Below are 27,335 nucleotides of genomic sequence, written 5' to 3'. Positions count from 1 at the left end.
AATGCCCTTAGATTTACTTACAACATTATATGTTTTAAGTCTTTATGCATACAAAAGTAACTCTTTTTTTTCCAGGGGTATTTGCAGATGTAGAAACAGATGGATATGCAGAGTAGAGTGCATGAATGAGCTCTTGTGTGCCTGAGTGCGTATGTGTGTTGAAGGGAACAAGACCTGTGCCCCTGCCCATTGTGAGCCTACAGACATGTATTGATGCCTGTCAATCAGTCCACTACATTGCCCAGCGAGGACAAGGGAGGGGGAAACAAAGATTTTCTTTTTTTTTTTGAATAGAAGCAGTTGTTGTTGTTGTGCATCTAAAAGCTTAAACATTTGAAAAACCTTGGATTGTACAAAAACACACCCTTGAATAACATTACAGGTTAATCAATGGCTCATACCACACTGGATTTAAGCAGACCGGGCGCCCCTTGTCCACAATCCCTCACCCGTCATCCTTTAAGCTCGACCCCTAAACTCCTGTGAAGCCTGAAGTAGGGACGAAGCCAAGGACGGAGCGGGCTGCTCATTGTGATTTAATCTCTCTCTACTGCCAGAACAAACATCAAATATGGCCTCCTTATCAGGCAAGCCCTGCTCTATCTATCTATCGCCAATCAATATCTCCTACTCTGTGTGTGCAGGCTTGTATGCGTGTGTGTGTGTGTGTGTGTGTGTGGTTGTGTGAAACAGGTCTCAAGGGCTGTGCTAACTAAGGTCAAAGATCAGGTATAACCCTCCAGCGTGGAATGACAGATGTGGCTGGAGGGAAACAAGATAAAAGAAAGGAAAAGAAGAAAGAAGCGAGAGATTTATAGAAGTTGTCCTAAACAACAGATCATAAAGACGAAGGAACTGTTGTTATTATTGCGTCTGTTGTTTCTGCAGCAGGTAAAAGTTTGCCTCGGGCACCTGGCAGAAAACCAGATCGGCTTACCTGAGTGAATGTCGGCCTTGAACAATGGACTGGAAGCTTTGTCAGTGTCCAACTATACCTTTATGGGAGTACCAGCAACTCAACGAACTGTATTGTCACGCATTGACGAATAGCTCTTCATTAAATACTTCCTTCAGACACAGCGAATAGGAACGATTATCAAGAGGCGTTGGCTTCTCGTGCTTCCTGTTTGCAGGGAGGAAGGAGAACCAAATGTTAATACACACATAGGGGTAAATCGAAGGTATAAACCAATAAAAGCCATTTTCTCTCCTAGATGGACATGAATTAACATAGTAGAGAAAGTAAATGCATGCATATGCATCAAGGGGGGCTCCTGAGGTGATATGACACTCTGTATGTGCTTCCATTAACCATGAAACAGCTCCATAAAGTAGCAAAATGCTGCCAGAGCTGCAGCCGGCTGCAATGGCTGTTAGAGATAGATGGAAAGAGAGAGAGAGAGGTGTGTGTGTGGGGGGGGGGGATCCTTTGTTCTGTCAAGGACTTAACACAATCAGAGTGTACAGTGTGTCAGGAGCGCACAGGCATATATCAACTTCAATCTCTTTTTAATGAAAAATCCTGCCCTCTCTAATATGTGCAAATTAACCTCTTCTCCTCCCTCCCTCCTCCCCTCCCGCCATTTCTCCTCCTCTCTCTCTCTCTCCCTCTCCCTCGCAGAGGCCCCTCGACTCCCTCTCCCGCTCTTCTTTCAAGCGCTCGTTTTACGCTTTGAGACGCCAGCGCATCTTCTTTCAAGCGCTCGTTCTGTCCCTCTTCTTCCTCCTTTTCCACTGGTCGGCTTCACTTTCACCAATTTTTCCATGTCTGCCTCATTCATGAGTGGAGGGCAGGATAGTAGCAAGAGAAGAACAGAGATATTGATTGACATAGAGACTCTTGCTCTGCATTAACTTGTTGCTTTATCTACCCATCCCCCACACAGCAGTTATCGGTCACTTAGTTGCAAAAAAAAAGATAATAATAAAAACAAAAATTGAAAGCAGAAACACATCCTAAAGTCTGTGTCCAGCAGCAGAATTAAAATGCACCCTTTATTCTGCTCTGCTCTCTTTGGTTGTCTCCTCTGCAGCAGCACACACTCCGAATCATGCTATTACCCTGATTATCCTGATGAGTTGGTCAGATCCTCGCCTTCTCATTCTACCCATGCTGATTGTAATTTAGAAATTACACCTAATGAGGAATTTTTTTAAAACACGGCGGCCGCTCTGTGCTGCCAGCTCCACGCTGCTAGCTCCACGCTGCTCCCTGCCCTAATGGATTTCCTGGTATGGAATCCATTTTTCCCTACTTTCTGCCCTGCAGGGGGTCCGGCTATCCAGGCCCTCCCTCCCTCCCTCCTCTGCTGTCACCCCCTCCCATATCCCCCCGCCCCCCCCTCCTCCTCCTACTCCACTAATTGGGGACTGGTTTTGGTGAAAAGAAGTCATAATCATTGTTTCTGCTGCTAATTTAAGTGGTTAAGTGTACAGGATCAGCTCGCAGAATGAGGAAATGAGTATGATTAAATTTACATTTTTTAATCTTAACAGCTAAAGTGCCAATTTCCTTTTTATGGTTTTGTTTTAGATTTATAAAAGTTAAAGGCCATATGACAGTTTTCACAAGATAAATGCATATGTGCGTTTTTTTACAGTCTCAAAAGTGTTTTCCTTTGCTTTTGATTGGTTCTTATATATGGGTCGACTCTTATTTTTTTTCATTTAAGTGGCGATTAAGAGGCCAAAAAACAACTGAATTTCATAGGTTTTATCCTGATCTTTGCTATTAATAGAGAGAACAGTTCCTTTAAAGACTGAACAACTCCAGCTTGTTGACTTCTCTTTATTTATGGAGGAATGTGATCCATCAGATGACCGTGGCTTAACATGTCCTGGTCTCACAAACACCTGTATGATGTGTGTGTGTGTGTGTGTGTGTGTGTGTGTGTGTGTGTGTGTGTGTGTGTGTGTGTGTGTGTGTGTGTGTGTGTGTGTGTGTGTTTTCATGAGTATTTGGGAGAAATCGTGTAGGAGGGGTGGGGACAAATCCTCACATACACACACAGAGGCACACATGCAAATCAAAGCCATCAACAGCTTGTGATGAAGTGAGACGTCGTCGCATAAACAGAGTGTGCCGTTACCATGGAAGCCACTTTCACCTCACAGCTGAACGAGACAGGGAGGGAGTGACAGAGAAACAGTAACAGACAGACAGACCGAGTGTTACAAGCTCTCCCTCGGCTCCAGTTAATAGCCTTTCAAAGCCTTCTGATCGTTTTCTCTGTGTTTCCGTCCCCTGGGAAAGACACACTATTTGTACAGTAAGAGTTCCAAAGAAAAGGAAAAGTTCACTGAAAGGTTGTTTAACAGGTTGAACATGCACAGGTTTAATAAGCACATCGCTGCGCTATAGGAGCAGACGTACGGTGGCTGTTGGAGGGGTTTTGTGGTTTTGGAGCCACATCTGTCCCTGTTTTGGCCCTTTTTTTTCTTGTCCGGCTCCATTGCAGGTCACAGCCTTTAGACGTCAGATGGCTTGTGGCAACAGTTTTGTCGGAGAGGCAGCAGGTTTACTTCAAAGCATTTGTTAACTGAGGCAGTCTTACATGCGCTAACTGGAACATTTTTGCTTTGTCAGTTTATAATAACAATAAAAAATCTTAGATTTATTGCTGTTTGTCAGTTTGATCATTCTCGAGTACATTTTTTACCATGGCACATGCATTTGACTTCATGACGGGAGCCATAAACAGGGTTTAAAATTCACTCAGGTAGAACTGGAACAAATAACTGCATTTTCTGTATAGCATTGAATGTCCACCAATTTATAATAATCAAGCCTGTAGCAGGAAATTGGAGATAGCGACCTGGTCATATGACATCATACAGGCCATCCGAGCAGACAATCACAGCAAAGGAGTACCGGTACTCTGGATACCTCTGTTCGTTTGGCAGAGACACTAATGACAAATTTCCTTCCTTTATACTTTATAAATGATTCCCCTTAGCCAAATGGAAACCTTTCTCCATTTTAATCCAGCTCATTTTCTCTTTCAGAGATGTAACAACAGGTCACATAACATCTACAAAGAGCATCGTAGAGATTGAAAAGAAGAAGAAATTAGGTTCGATGTGGCTTTAAAAGGGAGTAACGAGAAATATGAGCAATTCTGCTTGTGGAGACATGATTTCCTTTAAGTCCAAAAGTCTATCAGGTCACTGTGTTTGATTTCCTTGCAATCAGTGATTTTGAATTTCTCTTTTTGTTGTTGTTGCTGTACTGTCCACCTCAAAGCCTGATTGCTGCCGACTGAAAGACTAGACTCCATGCATTCTGCAAAAGGTCGGACGAGCGTGGCCAGTGTAGCGATCATAGCTTTCAAGGTTTGCCAGGGAGGCTACAGGAGGTAATCAGAGGAAAATATGTCCTCTCCTCCTCCTCTTTATTTTAGACCTCCATTAGACCAGCCTCTGTCTGGGAAAATTGATTTTCTCCCTCCCCTTCTCCTCTCCTCTCCTCTTTTTTCGTGTCTCAGGTTCCATTTGAGGCTTGTTCACCCACTCTCAAGAGCAGTTCTGTGAGACAGCGAGAGATAAGAGAATAGTTAGGCCACGACAGGTTGTTCTCACATAGAGTTACCCACCCCCAACAGCAGCCAACGGGGCTCCGGTCTCATCTTTGTCATCTGAAGAGGCCTGCAGTGGTTTGAACTTCTTTCTCCCCACATTTTCACTCATCCTCATCTACCTAATCCCTTCCTTCCTCTACTTTTCTTCAGACATCTTTCCGTCTTTCTGTTGCTCTTCCTCCGGTCGTCACACTTGCATCCCACCCCCCTCTCCCAGAGCCAAGTCTTGGATCAATGCACCATTGATTTTCCTATCAATGAACATTAGTATGGATCAGACTGCTGCTTGTACTGCCCTGCCCCAAAAACTACACAAACACTTGGACGCTCATACACATACATACATACATACATACATACATACGTGCATGCACTGAGAGCGCCTGTTGCCAAAGGGAGCCCGGATTTCATCACTGCTCAGCCACGAGCACCCACACAAAAGACGAGCCGGGAGCTGTGGACAAAAGAAGAACAGCAAGGAAAGACAGCAACAGAAATAAAGCAGGGTGGGATTGATGAAAGAGAGGTTCTAGTTGAAAGCACAGCAGCCAATCAATGGCAGGAGTGACAGAAAGGGTCGGAAATGAAATCAGACTGAGCTGAGTTTGGCTCCGTGTAGAGGAAACAGTCATTGGTCAACTGTCTGCTAGTCGATCCACTGCAGAATAATTCAGTCTGATTGCCACCCAGCTCAGGCTGTTGGTAATGGCTGCTGATCATGACGGTGAATGGATGTGTGTGTGCTTTTTTGGGTGTCTTTCTCCTTCCCTCTCCCACACACACACACACACACACACACACACACACACACACACACACACACACACACACACACACACACACACACACACACACACACACACACACACACACACACACACACACACACACACACACACACATCTCTGTCTCCTCTCACCCTATAATGGGCTCTGAGTCAGGTGGAGATTGCCACTTTTCTTTCCGCTGTGCTCCTTTTGTGTCCCAACATTGTATTCATTCCACACAAACTGTGAGCACATTTTTTGCACACATCAGCCACATTTTGCATCGCCAAACAGTTCATCTGTGCTTACACTTGACGTTACCATCTTCAATTAACTAGGCATGGGGGTAAAAGTGAAAGGCGGAGCAACACAACAGTACATATTTTATTATTGTCACATGTACACTGTTACATTAATAAATGAATGACTGTACGAAAGAAGTCTATAATTAACTGCCCTTTCAGTGTGACAAGCCCTGTATATGTGTTTGTGACGGTGTGCAAATTGTCTTCTTTTTGGGCTTTTCTGAAGTAATGTTGAATCTTTCATAATTACATTTCCTCATCTCTTTCCTTTGTCAAACAGAGAGAGAGAGAGAGAGAGAGAGAGAGAGAGAGAGAGAGAGAGAGAGAGGTGCCATGGAGACTGGTCTTTATAGAACAAAGAAACATCCTTGGGAGTGCTTGCATGAAAGTTGATCCTCGGCTAAGACCCCTTGTAGGAAACTGAACCGCCTCAGGTCCGTCCTTCGCCCTGCCTGATTGTAAAGTGTTTTAATTTGGGCTGCAGCGACCGCCTACCTGTCCCTGTCTGTCTGTTTTGTATTGTTTATTTCTTTCTAATAATGAATCATTTAGCTATGTTTATTTCTTTACTATGATCTATTTACTGTGTGTCGAAGAGTTTTATTGCTTTTCCCTTGCGAACGTGTAACATTTTTAGCGAGTTCCATACGTTTATAACACCTTGACAGTTTCGGCAGCATAAGGGACTGACGCAAAAGCACCAAGTGCGAATAGGCATAGTAGCCCATGTGTCAACATGTGTAACAAGGTTAAAAAATGTTGCATTTGCCGCAAAACGTTGACCATACTGTTGCTGCCAGAAACTGTGAAGTTATAAAAGTTCTAAAGGGAGACAAAAATGTTGGTTTTCCTGATTTTTGATTTCCACCAAGTATTTACAACTCAGGTCTGTGCAAGCCTGAAAGAAAATTTAGTTTGCAGCATAGAGTCTATATTTTGACATAGACAGGTTTTGAAGAACTGATTGGTAGAGGTTCATGAATGTGCAATAGCCTTCGGAAATGAATAGGTTATGTTTACGTAGCGCTGTTTCAAAGCACCATAAAACATTTTTGCAGATTCTATTCACACCAACATCATACTCGCAATCTCAACAATCCTTTTATGCCCAGCTGTCCTTTAGACTTCTGCTGCAGCCATCACACTGACCTTGAGTTTAAATATCTGCATTTCAGTGATGAAAGAAAACAATTCTATTTGCTGCTGTAACAGTTTCACTTCGGGCTTCAAAGCCTGGACCCAACACAGATGGCCAACCATGACCTTGTGGAGGATTGGCAAGGCCGGATCTGTGATATGATGTGAACCCCTGCACAACTGTCTCTCTCCCTGGCCAACATTTACCGGTCCTCCTCTCCTCTACACTGTCTGCAAACTTCACTGGGACACCACAGACACAAAGAGAGAGAGAGAGAGAGAGAGAGAGAGAGAGAGAGAGAGAGAGAGAGAGAGAGAGAGAGAGAGAGAGAGAGAGAGACAAACAGTCAACCTGTGGGAGCTGAAGAGTAGGGGGGAGCCAGCAGATTTTTCTGGCAACGTGTCAACCCAGACTGTAACCTTTGCACACAAAGTTCAATTACTCACTTAACTCACTTTGATCCAGACCTCTGCCTGTGATTGAGGCTTTAAAATGAGGACTGACTAAAAGCAGCCTTCAGCAGGCTCAGATCTGAATAAACCATTCAACAACAACAAATCATTGTCCGATTGGCTCATTTTAAGGAAAATGTACCACTTCCAAACCATCAACTGGTGTTGGGCAGTGACTAACTTCTGAGTTTTTATAATGTTGCACAAGAGTTGTTTGTCCGGATCGGCTTGTTTTGGGTCATAAACCTTGTCAGAACATAGATACAGTCAACATAATGGCCTTAGGTTGGCTCCAAGTGGAGCAATGCAGAGCCAAATGTGTTACACTTTAAAAGACCCTAACTGCTTGCCGTCCTCAGTCAGCAGCAGGGTAAATATGGCGGGTCCCCCATGAGTAGCCTATATGTTTAAAAAAAAAGCAACAACACTCGTGTTAATTATTTAAAAAGCTGTAAGTACGTTCTGCGCGAGCGATAGTCGCTAAACACTGTAAGACTTCCCCGTCGTGCTCGGTGCGAAGCCGCCGTGCGGGGAGACGAGCGGGACATGGGTGGCAGCAGCAGCCGGCAGGAAGCTGCTTTTCACCGGCAGGCAAGAGGAGGAACAGCTGCTACTGCGCGCTCGGGGAAACACCGGCTCTCTCGCCACCTACATTATTGTTTATAACAAATACAAATTCATTTAAAATATATGATGATTTTCACAGTTTTGTTTTGTATCCAACAATGTTGGCCGAATGGTTACTCACACAATTACACCTATTATATATTTTTAAACAATCACCTGAAAAGGGGCTTAAGAATTTTGTCAGAATTTTGACAATAATAAATATAATAAAGGTAAAATAAAAAATAAAAAGTTTATTATGATAGGTCATTTATCTATATTGTATTTATCTGTGGCACAAAATATTTAGTCGTGGGACTAATTTGTTTACTTTCAGTTACTTTAAACATAGCCCTTGTGTAGTAGTTGTTCACTTTATTCAGCGGATTAGCCTATTATATTATTTTTAGGTTATTTATTTTTGTGTATATATTATGTATATATTTAAAATATGCAATTTTAGCAATATAACAAGGTGAACGGCAGGTGAAAGACTGAGCCCCGTTATTGAATTTTACGTCAGGTGATATTTGCATTTAATATCCCTCCGCCACACATTGGTCTGCCATATTGTTACTGTGATAGGCAGGCTTAAAGGGCTGTAATTACAATCACGTCAAACCTCAAAAGCTTTTATTGTCAATGGGAGTATGAGTGCGCGCACGCGCACACACACACACACACACACACAGCTCTATGGATGTGTGCTGCTATACGTCCCAAAAATCACCACGGCTCTATCTATCTGTCACATTTCAGATCGTCTGCCTTTTAACCTGCGACGCTGCTTTGGCGCGATCCAAGTCACAATGGGAGGTGCTGGTGCTGGCTGGTGAATTAGAGCGGGCATGCGCGCTCTGGTAGAGGTGAATGTGAGCCATTCAAATTTCCATATATGTCCTGTCACAAGGGAGACCCCCTCTCCTCCCCCTCCTTTTCCTCTCGTACCCCCCCCCCCCTCTCTCTTTCTCACCCGCACACACACGCAGGCAAGCACTCACAGACCCCCTCTCTCTCCCTCCTTTCTTTGTTCCCCTCCAATGATTCCCTCTATGAGCTCCTCACAGGACAGAGAGAGAAAGAGAGAGTGAGAGAGAGAGAGAGAGAGAGAGAGAGAGAGAGAGAGAGAGAGAGAGAGAGAGAACCACACCACTGCCACCTAGCGGTCAGCGGAGGCGCGCGTGACCGTGCGCGCGTGCTCTTTGTTAGCCACGACCTCCTCCACGAATTTCCATCAGCGGATATTTAAAAAGCCGTCAGCGTCTTTATAATCTCACGACATTTTACAAGCATATGCATGCGCAAGGCCGCTCTCTCATCATTTTATTTGGCATGTATAGGGTGGCGGCTCGAGCCGCTGCTGCGCCGACACACACCCACGCGCCCTGCTGAAGTGTCCTTGAGCAAGACACTGACCCCATGCTGACCTCTGGGGACGGGGAGGGGGACTCGCCCCCCCCCCTGCGATTAACATATTATCATCAGAGAGTTGTATCCGCGCGTCTTTCTTACTCCTTTTCGCCACCATATCTGATAGATTACACGTCAAAATGATTCAATAAAGAGGGGAATATAGGCTCTGCAGGACAATAATTTAATTAGCTCTATATATAACCTAGTTAATGAGGTACTTAACAGGAGACGTTAATTACAAATTCTATATGGCCCTGCTTTTTCTGCAGGGCATCCTCTCTTCTCTGCGCCTTTTAGTGCATTAATCAATCATATTGTTGCCCATTTAATTCCTCTGCGCAAATCTCTGCAGATACAAACGGGTTCATACGTTCCTTATGTATTCATTTAGTGTGGTTCCATGCATAATTTGTGATTTGGACAGACAGTTCCGTCACGAAAGAAGTCATCCCCCCCCCCTCCAAAAAGCACAAGCAACAGAATATGTCAGGAGATATGATGATCAGTGTGTTAGTTAAGAGAATAAATCATTTAAACGTAAAAGCAGCAGGCAATGCATTGGAGGAGGAGAAAGGGGAGGAGGGGGTGGGGAGTTTTTTTTTTCCAACAGGGGGCAGAATCACTCTGCAAAAAAACTCACGTCTATCACGTACACACATGCGCGTACACACACTTGACGCATGCACGCGGGCAATGCTTGAGGATCTGTTGTTTTTCTCTGCAAGCAATTTTCACCCCCTACCAGCTGCCTTAAAAATTACCTTTAAATAGCCTCATACAAATCTGAGCCCAGCGTGTGTGCTGTTTGCTTGTCTAACAAATAAACCACATCTGAGGGCTGCAGAGTAGTTCCAGGGTTGCTAATCTGTTTTAGCAAATGAAGCCGAAAGGTTTGCTACCCAAATTTTAAAACGTGCTAAAACGGTTAAACAGACTTGATGTTTGACAAAGTGCAAAAGCACGTTTTCTTTCCTCCTGTGAGCTCAAATGAAGGTATCCTCTTAAGTTAGGCTACTGTTTGGGATCAGTTTAAAGTTTTAAGAATAATAACCATAAGAATTACTGTGAATTCTGTATATTTTTTTCTCCTAGGGGGCCTCGTTGTTACATTGAGGTCCTGACCCCGGAGCTGGTGGCTTGGGTATTGTGGTTTTATTCTATATGCTTAATTACCTTTTGAATGAAGTACAACATGGTATGGAGCTTATGAATATAATGCAACATCGCAGGGCAAATGCATCGGCTAGTTAATTTTTTTTGCCAAGTTGAACTTATTTTTCATACGTTTTTATGCAACTATGCAAATAGTTTAGTCGTATTCTCTGCATATTGTAGGTAAGGATTCATCTTTGCCAAGTCAGGTGTAAATCCATCTAAAACACATTTTCCACGTTACTTTTTGGATTATAGATCGACCAAAACGTGCCTCTCAAAATCTATTTTGCTCCACTGACAATGAGGAGCTAACTTTGAATGCAATATGTCGAAAATAATTTTCTGGTTTGAAACCTTTACTTCAGTATTCATCTCAAAGCTTATTTTAAATGATGCAGCCACGGAATTAAAGATGGAAATTTGAGTTTATTTATCCCATTAGAGTCACTAAAAGACAGACCTATATCTCCTATAGGTTACAACAGTTTGATATCCTGAACCACTGTGAGGACACGTTGGTTGTCTTATGAATTACGACAACATGACAGCAAAAGCTCTTGTTGAGCTCCCAACATATTTCGCTGACACATTCATATGGAATGTATCTCTAAAACGTGTATCAACAATTATTTTCAAAATGTGCTCACAGCAAGTAAAAATATAGTTAAGGTTGTAGGCAACCAATACCAATTATTTGCAAACGAGTATGTATTGGCGAATACAGTTTACAGTCCACTCTCTTCTTGTTCTAAAGGCAGAATTAAGGAAAAGTGCATTCTTGAGGGTTTTTGGATCAGCCAGACAAATCAAGTGATTCATAATTTCCATCAGAAGACTGCAGCCTATTCGACAATGAATGAACTCACCCACTTACCCCCTTTTTTTTGTCATCATTGCACACTGTGGATAATAGCAGCCAGATGGGCTAAAGAGCTGTTGTGTTGAATTTCTAAAAGGCATGCTAACAAGAGCACACTTCACGTCACCGGTGCCTCATTCACGTGATCGTGTGAGAGTTATTGTTCATGAAATTACGTACTGAACGGATTTTTTTGGTGATGTCACCAATCCCACCAAACCTGTTGACAGTTTTACTGTCGCCATCTTTTTTTTATGAGACATCAGACCCCTGAACCAGTAGCTCTCTGCGGAGCGGAGATGGCTACAGAGTAACGTGCAACATACTGCAACAATGCAGACCGACCATAGTGGTCAAGTACAGCCCATAGTGAAAACATGCTGCTGCAGGTATAGTCGCGAGCTTTCACCTTCGTGTTACAGGACCCCATCCACACGCTGAAATGACTGATGAGTTGATTTTACCTGTCGCAGTGATGTACAAGAAGACAGGAACAGACTTGACTGTGAGTTTATTTTATTTTACAAATCCTCACTCCATCCACAGATCTAACTTCTACTTTTCAGATAGGCTGTATTTGTTATTATTTTGGGAAATTAAATCATGGCAAACTCAAAGAACGGTATAGGTGACAATCTGTCATTGTCTCCTATAATATATTATCACCCTTGTTGCAATAAATGGCACATGCATCGACCAAAGCAGTCCTAAACAAAACGAATCCAGTAGGGTGACACAAGACCACTGTTATGGTCAAATATCTCTGTTTTACGAACTGGTTCTGAAAATGTGTTCCCTTGTTGTAAACAATGCACACATTTTCCAAGGTCACGTTACAGCAGTCTCCTTAAAGGGGATGTTTGCAGTGCGTCATTGTTCGGATGTAAAGACGGTCAGTGATACAAATGACGATTTAAACTGAAGTGAATATACAACTGTATTGACCTGTAGCCGACCAAGGATTAAAACGGAACAGCAGGATAAAATAACATAGAATAGAATTTAGTCGAGATGCAGATCAGCGTGCCTCTCTTTTTTTTTTTTTGCAACAAACTTTATTTAAACACCCGTCGGCTATCCATCATTTTTGACCTGTAAAGATCACTTTATATGACTCAGTTGACTCCACTTTATTCCCCGACAACTTAAACACTGTTGCCTTCAAAGGACTTCATGTTAATATCTAATATCCATTCAATTTAAGATTCTTGCTTACTTTTGAGTTTGCCTGACACATCGGATAGTTTTGATAGCTTCCATATTGACTTCAAGAGGTCACAGGTTAACAGATAGGTTATAATATTTGGTCAAATCATGCATCTTTCAACATATCAGCGATTTTTTGTAAGATGTCTTCTAGCCTACAGCTGTACATATATACAAAGAGGTTTTAAAAAAGTGAACGTGGCTTCACGAAAGATGATGCAGGATCCTCAGCCTGGTTTTCATTCTGACAACAGGAAAAAAAAAAGGTGTTTTCATTAAATTGGTGCGTTTTAATATTTAGGCCTAAATATTCATAGAAACAAAATATTGATGAAAAGGAAACAACTCGTGTTCAGCTGTGTAGTTGTGTGCAAACAAATGAGGCTGAAGATGAAGTGGTGACTGTGTATAGACTGTGTTAATTTACAACGTCAGTTATTCGATTTGAGGAGCCAGACATTTATTTTGAAGGAATTATTAAGAAGCTGCATTATGTAAATACATCAGGTTGAATATGACCGTTACAGTTCGGACACAAGTCTGTTGCAAATCATTTTTGACATGAGGCATATGACACAGGTTCCCAAAGAAAAATATCTGATGATGCAATGTGATGTGTTCATAAACAGAGAGGGAGACGCGGGGACAGAGGGACGCACGTCACGAGAAGAGACGTATCTTGGAGGGAGAGAGTCGAGGCTAATCTATTTCATAACGCGATCTGCAGCCGAAATGGACTTTGGACAAAGCGCGGAGTCAGAGGTCACTCCGATAGCTGCAGCGTGCGTGTGGCCGCGCGATAGATTGCAATCCGTCCCGGTTCTAGATAATGAACGACGTGCCGACCAAGATCTCACAGGGGAAATGATGGAGCCTAAAATTGCCATTATGGTGTATAAAAGCGGTATGTGCTTGCAGCCGCGACAGGCAACATTTTTAAAACAATAAATAGTTTTTCCTCCAAGACTTTAACACGTTAACTGATGCTGGGGGTGACATTTGTGTCAAGAGCAGCGCAGACGCTTAGAGAGGTACTGCGCTGAAGAGTTACAACGTAAAAATGCATAAATGATGAAAAGAAGAAGAAGCAAGTCATCCTGAAACATTTGCCTCACAGGAGGCTTTCTCTTACAAAAATGCACTTCAGGTATTTTTGCCAATGGAGGAACAATGTCCGCATGCATTCCACGTGATAACATGACCCAAAGGATTTATCATTTTCCCACAATTTGGGGAACTTTTGCAGCAGAGCACGTATGCGGCATAACAGTTAATAATGCAGTCATGCTTTTTTTTAATGCAAAAAGCTGTTTTCCTTTCTCTGTGGAGTTTATTGTGACATGGATCCAGGTCTTGACTGCACTGCATGTCCGCATTACACACTAATTACACATGTTTTCGCCTGACATAATGGAAATTTATAAGTGACCTACCAACACTGATGCATGCCTCAAGACTCTGGCAGGGAAGTTCCCTGCACGCCAACAATACCCGCAATATGCAGATGATTGAAATAGATAATCATACATGATGTGTTACAGGTATAGGCACCGCTATGAATGCAGCAAAACCGCATTGTGCGCTGTGTATGTGCTGCCTAATCACATCACACAAGTCAGATGTGCATTAGTTGTAAAAACAGGTTAATGCTGTGCATCCTGTTACACAATCCACAAGTTTAAACGGGAGCAGCTTTCAATTCCCATGAGTAGCAAACCTGCATAGACAGTGTGCTTGAAATGAAACTGTAAAATGCTGGTGCTGTCTTCAAACAAGAGGACTACAGTGTGAGTACAACATTCGAACCGTCTCAATTAATAATGTGTCATCAGTTTCACTTCATCTCGTGATGTGATTGAGACATTTCCTGGTTGCAGCTCTTCATTGTAGCCGAATGAAAGAGTGTCAGGTCGGCTATTGACTATAGGCTATAAAGAAAATAGTGTTCTACAAATTAGCCACAGACATATCTGTGTGGAATGGGGGGGGGGGGGGGGGGATGCATTCATATGCAACATACATTAAAGGAAATGTGGATTACAGGTGTGTTATATCTCAGTTTTCAGTGGGACACCACCTGTGAGTGAAAATCTGTGTTTCAGTATTAAATATGCAAATATAACCGCAGAGACGGTGTTGAAGACTATTTTCATTGCACACCAAATCCGGTGCACGGGAGGGAAACTGCAATATGAAAACCACCGCACAGCCTACGAGCAATTGTCCTCTTCTTGTCGAGCTCCAGGGGTTTCCTCCACATTTGCCAGCCCCAGCTCCTCAACTCAGCCCTTCTCCGCTCCACACGCCACATCAGCTGATCCGTCACGTGATCTGGTGTAGAGTGGGTCACCCTTTTGCAAAATGGAGTTGTCTGAGTCCGTGCAGAGAGGGCTACAGGCTCTAGCCGATCCGTCCGCCTTCGACCAGAGCAGCTACCGGGTGCTGGTGGACGCGTCTTTCCGAAGCCTGCTCTCCTCTCGAGCCGACCCCGGAGTCCTCGGTGAGCTGACTCTCCCCGCTTTTGTCTCCGCGCGCTCCTTCCGGTTTCCTTCCCCGTGTGGATGTGCGCTGGAGCTGCCTCGACGTTTGCGGATTTTTACGGCGCCGCTGCGAGTTGCTCTGAACCGGAATCCCCGCGTTTCCAATAATATCTTTAATGAGGCGCAGCGGTTCAGCAGCACGCCACCCATCAGCCGGGCTAACGCGGTCTGAGCTCTCTCTGCTGCCCGGTTTGCATTCTGCAGCAGTCCCACTTTAACATGTAGCATACCGCCGCTCGGGATGCCTTTTGTCATTTAAACTGGCATCAAGTCGACTCAGCATATTAGAAAGGCTATATGTCGGACTATTTCAATCACCATTGGTCACAATCCACAATGGAGACGCATCCGATTGTTGGCTTTCTCCGATCTTAGCAGATCTTTGAAACCAGCATCGCCCCGCGTGTTGCTAATTATGAGTTCGATTTAAGCACCAGGCTAAATTTAATATAACGAATGCAAACATGACAGCAGACTTGGTTACCGCCTCGTGCAATAGTTACAGCTCCTATACTATGGCTGCTTCGGTCACACGCACCATGTGTTGTCCAACTCCTGCAGCATTCTGACTCTCTATAATGGCAGAATTACATAGAACGTGAAATGTTCACCATATACAAACAAACAAAGGACCCCTGGCTGATGCAGCTGAGGGGCCCATTGACATGCAAATCGTCATTGATTTCCATTCTACACGTCAATCTGGAGAGCACAAGTACGGATAGCGGATCTAGCCTGCGCCAATTATACCAATTAAACGCGTATGTTGTGCCCATATAGACAATAAAGGCTGCGTGTTATAGGCAATGCCTGCAGAGTGGCATCCTCACATACCGTTTGTTTGTGTTCGTATACAGATCAGCCCGAGTTGAAGCAGATCGACCAGATCCTGCTCAAACAGAGTCACACTGCAGCGACCACCTTCATACTGGAAGCGGTCAAACAAAACGCAGATAAGTCAACTATAAGGTAGGCGACATCACACAGAAGGGCTCCTCTTCCATCAATGCTGCTGTAACCGCCATATGTGCTAAAAATAGGCTGATTAGTTTTCAGCATATGGCGATGAAAATTGTGCTCATATTGTGCAGTGTGACAGGAAACATGTTTATTCAGGTCTGTACGTTTCTATACTGCGACCTGCTGATTGAGTCTCATAAGAGACCATGAGTCGATGCAATATTTCATCAACTGATAAAATATAAGAACACTTTAGTATTTTCTATAAAAGTAGGAAACTATAAAACAAAAACAACAAAAAACCCAAGCATTTAAAATACTGCAAAGCCACTGAGTTAATTAGCCATGCTGCTGGTGTGTCCTGAATGGGTGGCCCATATGTCCCAGCTACGTATGCTGGTGAACCGGCAGTAATGTTCCCACATAGATGAATAACACACCAGGTTATTGTTAGTTTGGGGGGAATTAGCATTGTTAAGCAGCTTTTGAAATCACCTGCAAGTTGCTTAAACATAATAAGTAGGCTACTGTGGTTACATCTGACATATTGGTTTCTGTGGTGCCCTATTATTTCAATGAAGTTTCTCACAATCGTGCATGTGACGTGCCTTAACCTTTTGCTCTTTAGTCAGCTTTCATGTTGTCTTGTATTTCTCTGCATTTCAACAAACCGTGTGTTAACTTGTTCAATGGACACATCAAAATGAATTCATCTATGAGGCTTGCGCAGATGTATTTGTTCCCCTGTCATCTGTTCTTTTGCGGAACGGGAGAAATACACGTGTTGCAATTTCAAATGTAAAGTTGCCCATGAATGTGAAACATTAACACTGTCAAGTCATGTTTTGTGAAATCTGATGAAAGTGTTGTTTTGTTCTTGCAGCTCCTGCCTTGAAGAACTCTCATTCAGTGCAGACAGAGTAGACATATTCTATAGCACACATCAGGTGACAGTTCTAACAATATTACATCTATGAAATCTTTATGTTTTTTTCTCATATAGTCTTGTGACTGTGGCTTTATTGCCCATTACTCATTGATCCATATTTTGTTTTCCAGAAACATAGAAAGGAGCTGGAACGTCTGTTAGCGAGGTAAGTCTGAAATGGTTAAAGCTGTCAGCTGTGACGAGGTTTGTGGAGGTCTTGATGTTATTTTTCACTTATTTTATCCAAACTGCATCCCTAAGATGAAACTGGAGCATGCCATATTATTTAAGCTGCAAGTTAAACACTGCTGAAATATAACTGAACGATTTTGCTCATTGAAAGTTCACTGACGATCACAAACTGAATGTCGACGTGTTTCCTATTTGTTTAGTCTACTCCACATCACTCATGAGGATTATTGACATGAGATGTGAAAAATACGCACGGATCTAAATATATTTAAATAGTTTGACGCCACTTTAAAGAATTGGATTTCCCGAAAATGAGGAAAGAGCAAAACAAGTTGTTGCTGCGAACTGATTTTAAACAGTTGCAAAAAAAAAAAAAAAAGTCAATTAATTTGAAACGCGCAACTTCTTTTAATCTCGTGACACATACAACTTTTAAATGACCTCAAATGGGCTATTTGTGAAACACTGAAAAGCTTTTAGGGGTTCTGGCTGAAATGCTCACGAGGTACATTTTCAGAACACATTTCTCCTTTTTCTCTATACGTTGACCCGGATCGTCTGTGATTTCTATTTCATCGAGATTACAGATGCAACAGTCTTTCTTGTCCCCCCTCCTCTAGCATAGGAAGGTGTCCACCTCAGATCAATGACGCGTCATGGCGTCTACAATACCACGTCAAGGTACATAGAACAAGTTGTCGAGCATATTTTTATGTCTTGTTGTTTCACAATTTCTTGCGCCAAACCAAAACGTTGTTTCCCCGACAGAACGGTCAGGTCGATAAGGTCAACGAGCCTTTCTACTTGCTTTCGTTGAACACTGAGGTAAGACGTTGTTGTACCTTCACTGTCCGGGGTGTGTTTGGTACGTTTCTGTGCGTAAAATAGCGATCCTGTGTGTTCCTTTTTATTAGAATAAAGGATCTTCGGAAGATATCAACTTCACCTGCACAGTGGAGCAGCTACAGGTAGAGGAAGGGTTTCTTTGTTTGCTCAAATTTGAATATATGTGCTATTCGTCTGTCATTTCTATTCCAGAGTTAAGCAAGTTGGCAGTTGCAGCACACACGTTTTTACGCACCACATTGACCCTCCCTAAGGAAAACAACATTGCTGCAGGGCAGTTTCCTTCTTCAGAGAGGAGCAGCTGCCAAAGAAAAGACATCTTAAATTGCATCATTTGAACTGCACATTCCACACAATAGGCTAAATGAAAGGTCATTTTTTCAACATTAAATATGTAATAAATGGCCCAGAACCCGGTAGATTGCATTGATGATGGTGATACATTAAGTCGTTCCAGTATAAAAATAAATTCTGCATGCATTATGCAAAATCGCTGAAGCCTTTACATAGCCCTTTAAGTTTCAGTATGACCTCTGCTGTTTGATGTTTTCTGTTGATGTGATGTGAGGGCTGACCTGTGGGCTATTTAAATCATATGGCAGCGCTGCAGTCAGATTCCCGATGTCAAATATTTGGATAAATCCATTCGGACGTACAGTCTAATGTTGTTCAGTGTCAAGGCAGATAGAATAACATCTGAACGCATACAAATTAAATTTATTCTTATTTATAATGAGTATAATTAACAGTGTTTATTGTTGTTCTAAGTGATATTTTAGGCTATCTCACCGGACATGTTCCTGTTTAAAATGATCAATGGTTGCTGGTTTTCAGGATTTGGTGGGAAAGCTCAAAGACGCTGCCAAGAGTGTGGAGAAAGCCAGTCAGATGTGATGCCGGTGTCCAGTTTCGTCGCCCTTTCGGCACCACAGAAGCACTGAACTTCAGCAGTGTCCAGCGGCATTGCAATTCTCTTCATAGTTTATTTTGTACCTGAGATTGACATGACGTGACAATTATCATTCCGACGTGTGTGTTTCAATTAAAACAGAATAAATCCCATCCACCATGTGCATTGAATCATTTCACAACATCGTGTGCTCTCACTGATCCGCACTGTCTTTAGAAGTGACCATTTGGTGGGGAAATGTTTTTTTTTTGATAAATCCAGCTGGTGTCATATCCTGGGTGTTGTGTCAGAGAGATGTGAAACATTCATTTAGAATCTGGAGGCAATGAAGTAACTGGCAGGCATGTGTTTTGTCAAGAAGATTTCTGCCATAGTTTCATGACAGCAGTACTTCGTTTCCTGCAGCATTTGTTGCAACAAGAAGCTCAGCCCAGCTTTCTCTGGAGTCCTCGGACTGTTGGAGGGAAAAAAGACCACTAAAGGAGAACGTTACTTTTTTTTTTATTGGCTTTATTGCTCTGTAAGAATTGTGTTCCCCTTTTTATAGACTTTCTGAAGCTTTCAGCATCCACCACCCTGCTGAAAGTTCAAAGCTCATCAGATAAAGCGCCACAGCGGCTCGGATTCCATAAACATCCGAGATGCCTTCATTTTCTGCGGCGCTGGCTGAAGGATAAAGGCTCCAATTCATCAAGTGAAAGTCGCGGCGCATTCTTTTTTTTTTGTGCAGATGTCAGGACAAGCCTGCGACAAAAGGTTTGACAGAGTCATTTGTCACACGGACGTGTTTTAACCCAGTGCGTGGGTCTTTTCAAGCAACGATGAACAGAGATTAATAAAGTAGCCGCCTGCTGCTCCAGCCTGCGTGTTCTAGTGCGCGGATTGAGACACTTTGACAGGCAAAACGACACGAACGTGTGTGAGTGCTTGTGCAGCAGTTATTTTTAACATCAGAAAGGCGAGGGCACACCATCATTAGCCTACTTATGGACGCCCCCAATAGTGCCATTTGAGCGCAAGTTGGATACATAAGTGCACGTTCTGTGCTTTTTTGATGTAAAAGTGTGTCGAACTGTGTGAGTGTGTATTATGGGGTTATTTAAATCATGCGTCATAGCCTACATCAATAAAAAGACCATACACCGACACTAATGTTTTTGCCTGTTGTCCTTTCAGCTCCAGTGAAGCACAAACTGCTGAGTCCTTTATGGCATGTTGCGGTTGAAAGGCGATTCAAATGTACACATAAGTGTTCTTTTAGGCTTTATCATGCGTACAGCGGATCGGGAGAATCGGCGTACACCGACAGTAATTCCAAAGCGCCCTTAAGTGACGAGACCACGTGACCAAAGCGGGGCGGTCGAACTACAAGCCATTTTAGGGACGGTGTTAGTTTCACCAGAGCACACACACACAGCGCTGCATTTTTCACTCGGGGTGAAGCGCTTATTTTGGAGGCAAAGTTATCGGCGCTGAAGTGCGAGCCTACCCGAGCCGAACCCGGAGCACTCGGCTCCCTCGAAGCCGCGGATCGGATACGCTCACGACGCGCAGGGCGGCGAGGAGAAGAGGAGTTTTATTCGCACATCTGAAATGCGCTCCGGTCCGCCGTGCGCTCTCCGCCACTGACAGCGTCTGCAGCCTGCTTCAAGATGGCGGCTCGGCTCCTATTCATTTTCTGCTGATCGCCTCCCAACTTTCATTGTCTGCTCGCCTCAAGACCCACCGATTCCCCGTTCAGCCTCCAGGTATGTCTTATTCGATATCGTCTCTAACTAACGGGGGCACGGGGCGAGGTTTGGGGTGGTGCGTTCTGTGGTTTTACACGCACCGATCCAGCGGTTGATGTGGAGCTTTCAACGGTGGCTGCAGCGATCACCGACGTGGAGCTCTGCGTGTGTGCGTGTGTGTGTGTGTGTGTCTGCGCACCACTTTTTGTTGTTGTTGTTGGGCAAAACATGTTCTCTGCTCGGGCACGAATGCGTATTAAGATCCACGCTCACCCGGTGTTGCATTCTATACTATTGAGTGACGTGTCTGTATAAGTTGCTCACGGCTGGGGTTCGAATCGCGTCGTCTGGATTTATGTAAAGTGTGAGATCTCGGGCGAGCCAGGCTCTGTTGGCTGAGATGTTAACAGCAGCAAGTGCTCCAAGTGCTCCTGCTGTGTTCATATTTCCACACAGTGTCTTGATTTTATAGAGTCTGGATGTCTGGGCTGTTGTGAACAGGGTGTTGCGTTGCTTCTGGCTGTATATGACTCAACGTTTGATTTATTAACTTAACTTGGATCGCTCCCATGAACGTGACAAGGAGGCAAACCGTTTCCACTGTGCATAAATGTTTCATGACATGGTAACTGCTGGATCATCGTTAATCATGCACTGTGCGCTCTTTGTGTCCTTGTGGATGGTTATCATAATTAAGAATGGTGGTTGGGGGTTTTTGAGAAATAAAAAAATAAAGTGGGCGACTCGTCTGCCAGGATCCAAAAGGCTTGTTGAGTCTCTCAAGCCCCCAGAGCATCGCTAGTTTGACTTTATTTCATATGTGATGGTCAGCATATCCTGTTTTGTTTGTTGGTATTTAAGCTCATTTAGGATTTCCGTGTTTTCACCTTCCTACGGCTAAAAGCTGGCGCACTTTGTGACTGAATCTTTGGGACAGGCATGACTCATGAGCCAGGGCTTTTGCCTCTTTGGGGATAACAATTCTCATTTTACTCATGAATGCTGTTGGGCACCCTCTGTGTGCGTAATGAGTTACGATTAATGGATTAACCCCACCTCTCCGGGTTTGCAGGTTGAAAGCCTCACAGGTCTGTGGATGGCTGTTACAATATGTGACAGACTGGATGGTTCACTTTACAGTGTGCGGCGAGAACATTAATACACACCCAACTTCATCTTGTTTGTATAGACTTAAACAAGTTTCAGTCATGTGGCCAATTCGGAATATTTATTTCCGGATTTTCTGACTTCACTGGCGGCGGTTAATATGCCGATTTTAATTGGGTTATTTCCAGCTGCTGTTGATTTCGGTGTAAGGGGAACCTTTTCAAAAGCAGCTGCTCTCATTTGGGACATTGCAAGAAGCGAAGGACAATCTCCTCTGTTTTTTTTTGTTGCCCTATTGAGAGAATTAAAGATTCAGTTCTGAATTAATGGATGCTATCAACACCGACTCCGTCATTTAACTGTACATATGAAAATAACAGCCCATAGGCTGCATCTGTCTTGTTTCTTTACGGGGATCTTGAACAGGCTCGATTTAGCCGACACTCCTGAAGGCGACAGCGTTTGCTGGTTGGTGCTGCAGCCATCGGGTGGCATTCGTTCCCTCATGAAGCTCTTTGCGTTTGTGAAGTGATTGACTTGAAGTCTTATAAAGTGAGCGTGCAGCTCCGACAGGACAGAAGGAGAGCAGTTTTCCAAACACCAGTCAATCGATTCATGACGCAACAGGCTCTCCCTGACGATATAGACATTATCCATCATTATCCATGCGTGGAGTCGGAGTCGATGTCCAAACTTGCCCGCTGTGGTCTGCTCGGAGAGGTCGGGACATTGGCATGGTGCCGGCTGTGGCTCCAGTAACAGTGTGGGTTCAGAGCTGGACCGGCTGGCTGTCATCCAGTGTTTGTAGAGGAGCATCTTATCATGACCAGCCTATGGGTTACAATTTAGACTTTTAATGTGCATTTCAAAAGACAGAACATGGTGCACTTGAAGACATTATAGCTTTTATTAATACTCACCTATTTAAATGACCTTACAGCCAACATGTCCCTATTGGCCCATAAATACTGCAGGACTCCGGGATAAATGGAACGACGGTGAGACTTCGGCATTGGAGCATTTAATCCACCGTTTGGGTTTCTGTTGTTGGTCATAACCGGGTTTGTGAAGTTGAATGCCAATTGGCCCAAAGTATAAACAATGCTGGCGTTCAATAAACGGTCTGTTGGGAGTCGTTACATGGCTCAGAACAAATAATAGTGTGATCCAGTGTGCGCTTCAGCTTCAGCCGTCTGGCCATGTTGGTGCTGCGCAGTGCTGGTTATCGCGCACACGCCATGAAAAACACGGCGCGAAGCGAACCCACAATAGAGCGGGGATTATTCTCCGAGTCGGACACACGCAGGCTACTCCTCCCGGTGGTCCACGACGATTTGGGAATCTGGCGCAAACGCGTCGGAGATTGGTTTTATTTGCCCCCCCCTCCCCCTCTTTCGAAGGAAACCCCGCAGCCCGTTGAACCGATATGGGCTGTTCTGTTTTTTTTCCTCCACAAAATGGCAGCCGTGCTGTCGGCAGCCTGGCAGTCCAGCCGCTGTCTGTGTGCGCGGAGGGACGGGGAGCCTCCGGTCCCTCCTCACTCCCGCTCTGCACGCCGACAGCTCGCCGTGCTGTTGTTTTGGTCCGAGATCCTGCCTCGTTCTGGTAACTGGTAACCAGCCATGTGGGCTACAAAGCAAAAAGGGGTTGCCATAGAAACGCCCAGGTACCCCCCCCAGTAGCTAAACCCGTGTGGCACACCTGACGCAGTGTCTCCTCCCGCTCACCAACACTCAGCCCAACGCGCCACAGATCCCCATACCTAAAAATGTTTTCCACCAGAATTTCTTAATTTTGGGTAAACGTCCTGTTCTAAAGTAGAGTGGCCACTACATTTGTACATTTTTATGGAGAAGTAGGTTATGAGACGAGATGCCCAATTTATTTAGCCTACATTTGATGCTTCATTGGTCTGATTTGTTTTTATACTTATTAGCCGACAGACTATAGATTTCTGCTTCTAATATAAAACTGCAGTTTCTGTTGTTGATGCGCAATCACGTGCCGCATACGCATTTAACGTCAGACAGTCCGATATGGCAGAACACGTCCATGAAACCCAGATTATATTCTGTCCCATCGATGCCCTGAGTAAACCTTTTTGAATGAAAGCCCGTCTGCGGTTCGACCTGCACGGCACTGGTCCTCTGATGTTGCCATGTGTGAAGCCGTGTTGATTTAAGATGAAGCGACGGAGAGGAGCGCACGGCTGCATCGATCTCAAAGTGATTGATTTATGATTATTCACTGCGCCTCAGTCAGGTGACTCTGTGGCGCTGCTGCTGCCCATCAATCTGCCACGGAGCTCCTTCCCCTTTGGTTATTATTTGATGAGCATAAAAGATGATGTTTCCTTAACACAGTCAAACAAACTGCGACCCTTTTTCTCTCTCCAAATGGTCCGCGTTGAGTCGTAAAATGAAACCTGCAGCCCTCTGATGTCTCCTCTCCAGCCATGCGTGCGTTGTTTTGACTTACACTTTTTTATTTATTTTTTTCCACGCAGGATTGTTGTCCCCCCCCCCCCTCTCTCTCAACATGCATCGGACGACCAGGATAAAGATTACCGAGCTCAATCCTCACCTCATGTGCGTCCTGTGCGGAGGATATTTCATAGACGCAACGACCATCATCGAATGCCTTCACTCATGTGAGCAAGCTGAGAAACAATGTTGTGTGTGTGTATATTGGCGGGAAATGTTAACATGGAGTTGTGCACGCGGATGAGAATACATTGCAGCAAGTTCTAGCCTACAGGAGGCTTTCGTGCAGGTTTCCCTGCACATACACACTGCAACTGTTAATGCTGCAAATGAGAAGTCTCTTCAACAAATCCTTAAACCAGATGTAGCTTACAGTGTACATTCAGGATGTCCTTTCAGATGACATGATGCTGACTTTTTTTTTTTCCCTCTTCTTTTTCTGTGGTTGGCAGTTTGCAAGATGTGCATTGTGCGCTATCTGGAAGCCAGCAAATACTGTCCCATCTGTGACGTCCAAGTGCATAAAACGAAGCCTCTGCTCAACATTAGGTGAGAACATGTGGTTACTTAGATTTTTGCATCTTTTTTTTATTGTTTTTGCATATAGATTTTCTTTCTTATTCAGGCAAATTAATCTTTCCATATGATGCAAGTTTTGCGGATGAAACAATTAGTGAGTTTTCTTTGGTGGATTTATGCACCTTAGTATACATTTAATATTCTTTCAATATATTTAGACTTTATTTAATTTCATTTTTATTGGTTTTATCGTTTATGTTTGGCAGCTACATCATGCTTTGTTTCCTCTTTCTTGCCCTTTGTGTTTTTCCTATTTGTGCGCTGAACAGCTCGATCAGCAAGTGGTTGCATTTAAAGACACAAGGAACATTCTTACATAATATATGAGATTTTTCACAGCCTTGAATACCACTCATGGACCTCTATTGAATATCTGTGTGTCACATGCAGGCTGCATATATATGTGCTGCAATGCAAGAATTGAGTATGAATGTGTATGTTAAGCGAAGCATTTACAAACAAGGAAGCATACTTTAACCATATGTTTACTGTACTATGCTGTTATTTCTCTTCATCATAAGCTTTAGCTGAATCGGAACAATTCAAACCATTTGGATCAGGTTTTCTTTTTAAATGTTTCAGCTGTAAGTGTTGAGGATTCCAGTGTCTTAATGACTCGACTGAAGGTTCTCTTCCTCTTTCTAGGTCTGACAAAACTCTACAGGACATTGTGTACAAGCTGGTCCCGGGCCTCTTCAAAAGTAAGAGCGTGACGGGCAACCCGTGTCTGGATCGAACATGCGTTTACTGTCTGTCTCTGTATCTGCACCCAGAGCTTTACTTTCATCAGTGGTTTCATATAGTCAGCAGTGTTGGGACTCCACAACAACTGTCTTACCACTTCTGCAAATGAGAAGTGAAGACATAAGAATGTAAAACTCCATGTTTTACTGCCATGTCTCATATATTTCCCTCCTATAAGGACGCGTGTTATGATGAGATGGGTGTGAAGCACAGGCTGTTTTTGCTGTATTGAAATGACTCATGATGTAATGCTACCAAATGATGGTGATTTTTCCATATACCTATACCACTGTTCTGATTCTGTGTTATTTAAGAATTGGACTTATTTCTGTGTTAGAACTGAACGTGAACCGACTTGTAACTGCTTGTCTTCCTGAATGTCCTCAGATGAAATGAAGAGGAGGAGAGACTTTTATGCGGAGCACCCCGTAGATGGTGAGTTAGAAAGCATGCATAGCGTTATTATTTCATTTCCTAAGTTTTGGATGGAATGAAATAATTTCCCTCCGGTTGGAGTGTTACTGCAGGCCAATGTTCCGAGTTATATTTTGACTCATTTTTCTTTTGTCTTTACTTAATTTTCCGTTTTTTATTTTTTACTTAATCTTTCTCGACAGCCTCTAATGGATCCAATGAGGATCGTGGAGAGGTGGCAGACGAGGACAAGAGGATTATTACAGATGATGAGATCATCAGCCTCTCTATTGAGTTCTTTGATCACTGCAGGTCGGCTTTTGTTGTTTGCTTTTGTTCCAATAATTATTAATGCATCATTTTTTTTAATGTAGTTCTTGACCGAGTAATAAACTGATTATTTAATTCAGCTACAGTGGCAAGAAATGTCTTGATTATGACATCATAATATGCTTAACAAAGCATTTGATATGTATTGTCATGCATTTGATCAGCTCTTGTTCAGATTTTGACGTATTGTCTCAGATAAGATACTACATTCTAATTGATCAGATCCAACTTGAGTGTTGCGAGACCGATCAACTCCGCTAACCTTCATCAGAACGCATAATATGCTCCTTTATCCTCCAAGCTTAGTTACTGTCCTGCATGATAGATAGCCAAGTGAGTCATATCCTGCTAAGTTGGGTCCTCAACACACATTTTCTCCAGGTTAAGAAAGTTGCCTTTGTCCTAAAATTATGACTGGATATCACTTATGCAGGCTTATTAAATAGATGGAAGGCACTGATAGAAATGTAATGGATTGTCCCTCACTGTTTCAGCCTTAACGAAATCATTTCAAGAATTATTTGTCATTGTAATTTTACTTCCAATTATGTTTTACAACTGTATAAGGGCTGTTGACATGAGTAATAAGCCACAAGTACTGTGTGTGTCAAATATAACTAAAATATGTTTTTGCTTATTAAATAGCCTGTTATTTATTGTGAATAATCAATTTGTTTTATTGAATGTAGATATGATGTTTGCACACAAACAAGTGTCGCATAGCTGCAAAGTATTCATATTTTCTATTTAAATTATTTGCAGACTGGGAGGTTCACTGGAGGACAAGCAGTCTAAAGATCAAAATATGGTGAGTTGATTTTTGCCACATTCTCTTCTCTGCCAGTGTTTTTTCTTGTTTAACAATAATAAAAGGTACTGCAGACAACTTCTTTTTTTTTTTTTTTTAAGGCTGCAACTGAGTGTTTACTTTTCCATCTCTGTTGTGAAATCTGACACATTTGAACCAAACATTGTTTCCTCTGAAGGGCTTCATTGTTCTGCTAATTATTTTTCAGCTTTTAAGGTGGACCGGTCTGTGATGATTTAGATAGTCATTCTAAATCAATTTCTATTCAAATATATTGTCTTCTGTT

At 43.2% G+C, this 27,335-nt stretch overlaps 2 protein-coding genes across 3 annotated transcripts in view; both read left to right on the top strand.

Annotated features, from left to right (window-relative positions):
* Positions 1 to 14,823: 14,823 nt before the first annotated feature.
* Positions 14,824 to 19,006, top strand: commd3 (COMM domain containing 3). Of its 2 annotated transcripts, none has more exons than XM_079292162.1 (8): positions 14,824 to 14,978; positions 15,876 to 15,987; positions 16,862 to 16,925; positions 17,038 to 17,072; positions 17,719 to 17,779; positions 17,867 to 17,923; positions 18,013 to 18,066; positions 18,779 to 19,006. In XM_079292162.1, the coding sequence occupies exons 1-8, from the start codon at positions 14,840 to 14,842 to the stop codon at positions 18,836 to 18,838; spliced, it is 582 nt and encodes a 193-aa protein (XP_079148288.1). In that variant the 5' UTR covers positions 14,824 to 14,839; the 3' UTR covers positions 18,839 to 19,006. The 2 variants fall into 2 exon arrangements, with proteins under 2 accessions (XP_079148288.1, XP_079148287.1); XM_079292161.1 differs by having other exon boundaries at positions 17,695 to 17,779.
* A 1,305-nt stretch (positions 19,007 to 20,311) lies between these two features.
* bmi1a (bmi1 polycomb ring finger oncogene 1a) overlaps positions 20,312 to 27,335 on the top strand; it is a 9,876-nt gene continuing 2,852 nt past the window's right edge. Inside the window, exons 1-7 of the mRNA XM_079292159.1 lie at positions 20,312 to 20,602; positions 24,198 to 24,341; positions 24,627 to 24,723; positions 25,399 to 25,454; positions 25,885 to 25,932; positions 26,115 to 26,223; positions 27,004 to 27,049. Of these exons, the coding sequence (XP_079148285.1) occupies positions 24,230 to 24,341; positions 24,627 to 24,723; positions 25,399 to 25,454; positions 25,885 to 25,932; positions 26,115 to 26,223; positions 27,004 to 27,049 (468 nt within the window). The 5' untranslated portion in view covers positions 20,312 to 20,602; positions 24,198 to 24,229. The remainder of the gene's footprint in view (positions 20,603 to 24,197; positions 24,342 to 24,626; positions 24,724 to 25,398; positions 25,455 to 25,884; positions 25,933 to 26,114; positions 26,224 to 27,003; positions 27,050 to 27,335) is intronic.

This window comes from Melanostigma gelatinosum (assembly GCF_949748355.1).
Source record: "Melanostigma gelatinosum genome assembly, chromosome: 20".
NCBI lineage: Eukaryota > Metazoa > Chordata > Actinopteri > Perciformes > Zoarcidae > Melanostigma > Melanostigma gelatinosum.
This window is presented reverse-complemented; position numbering and strand designations above follow the sequence as displayed.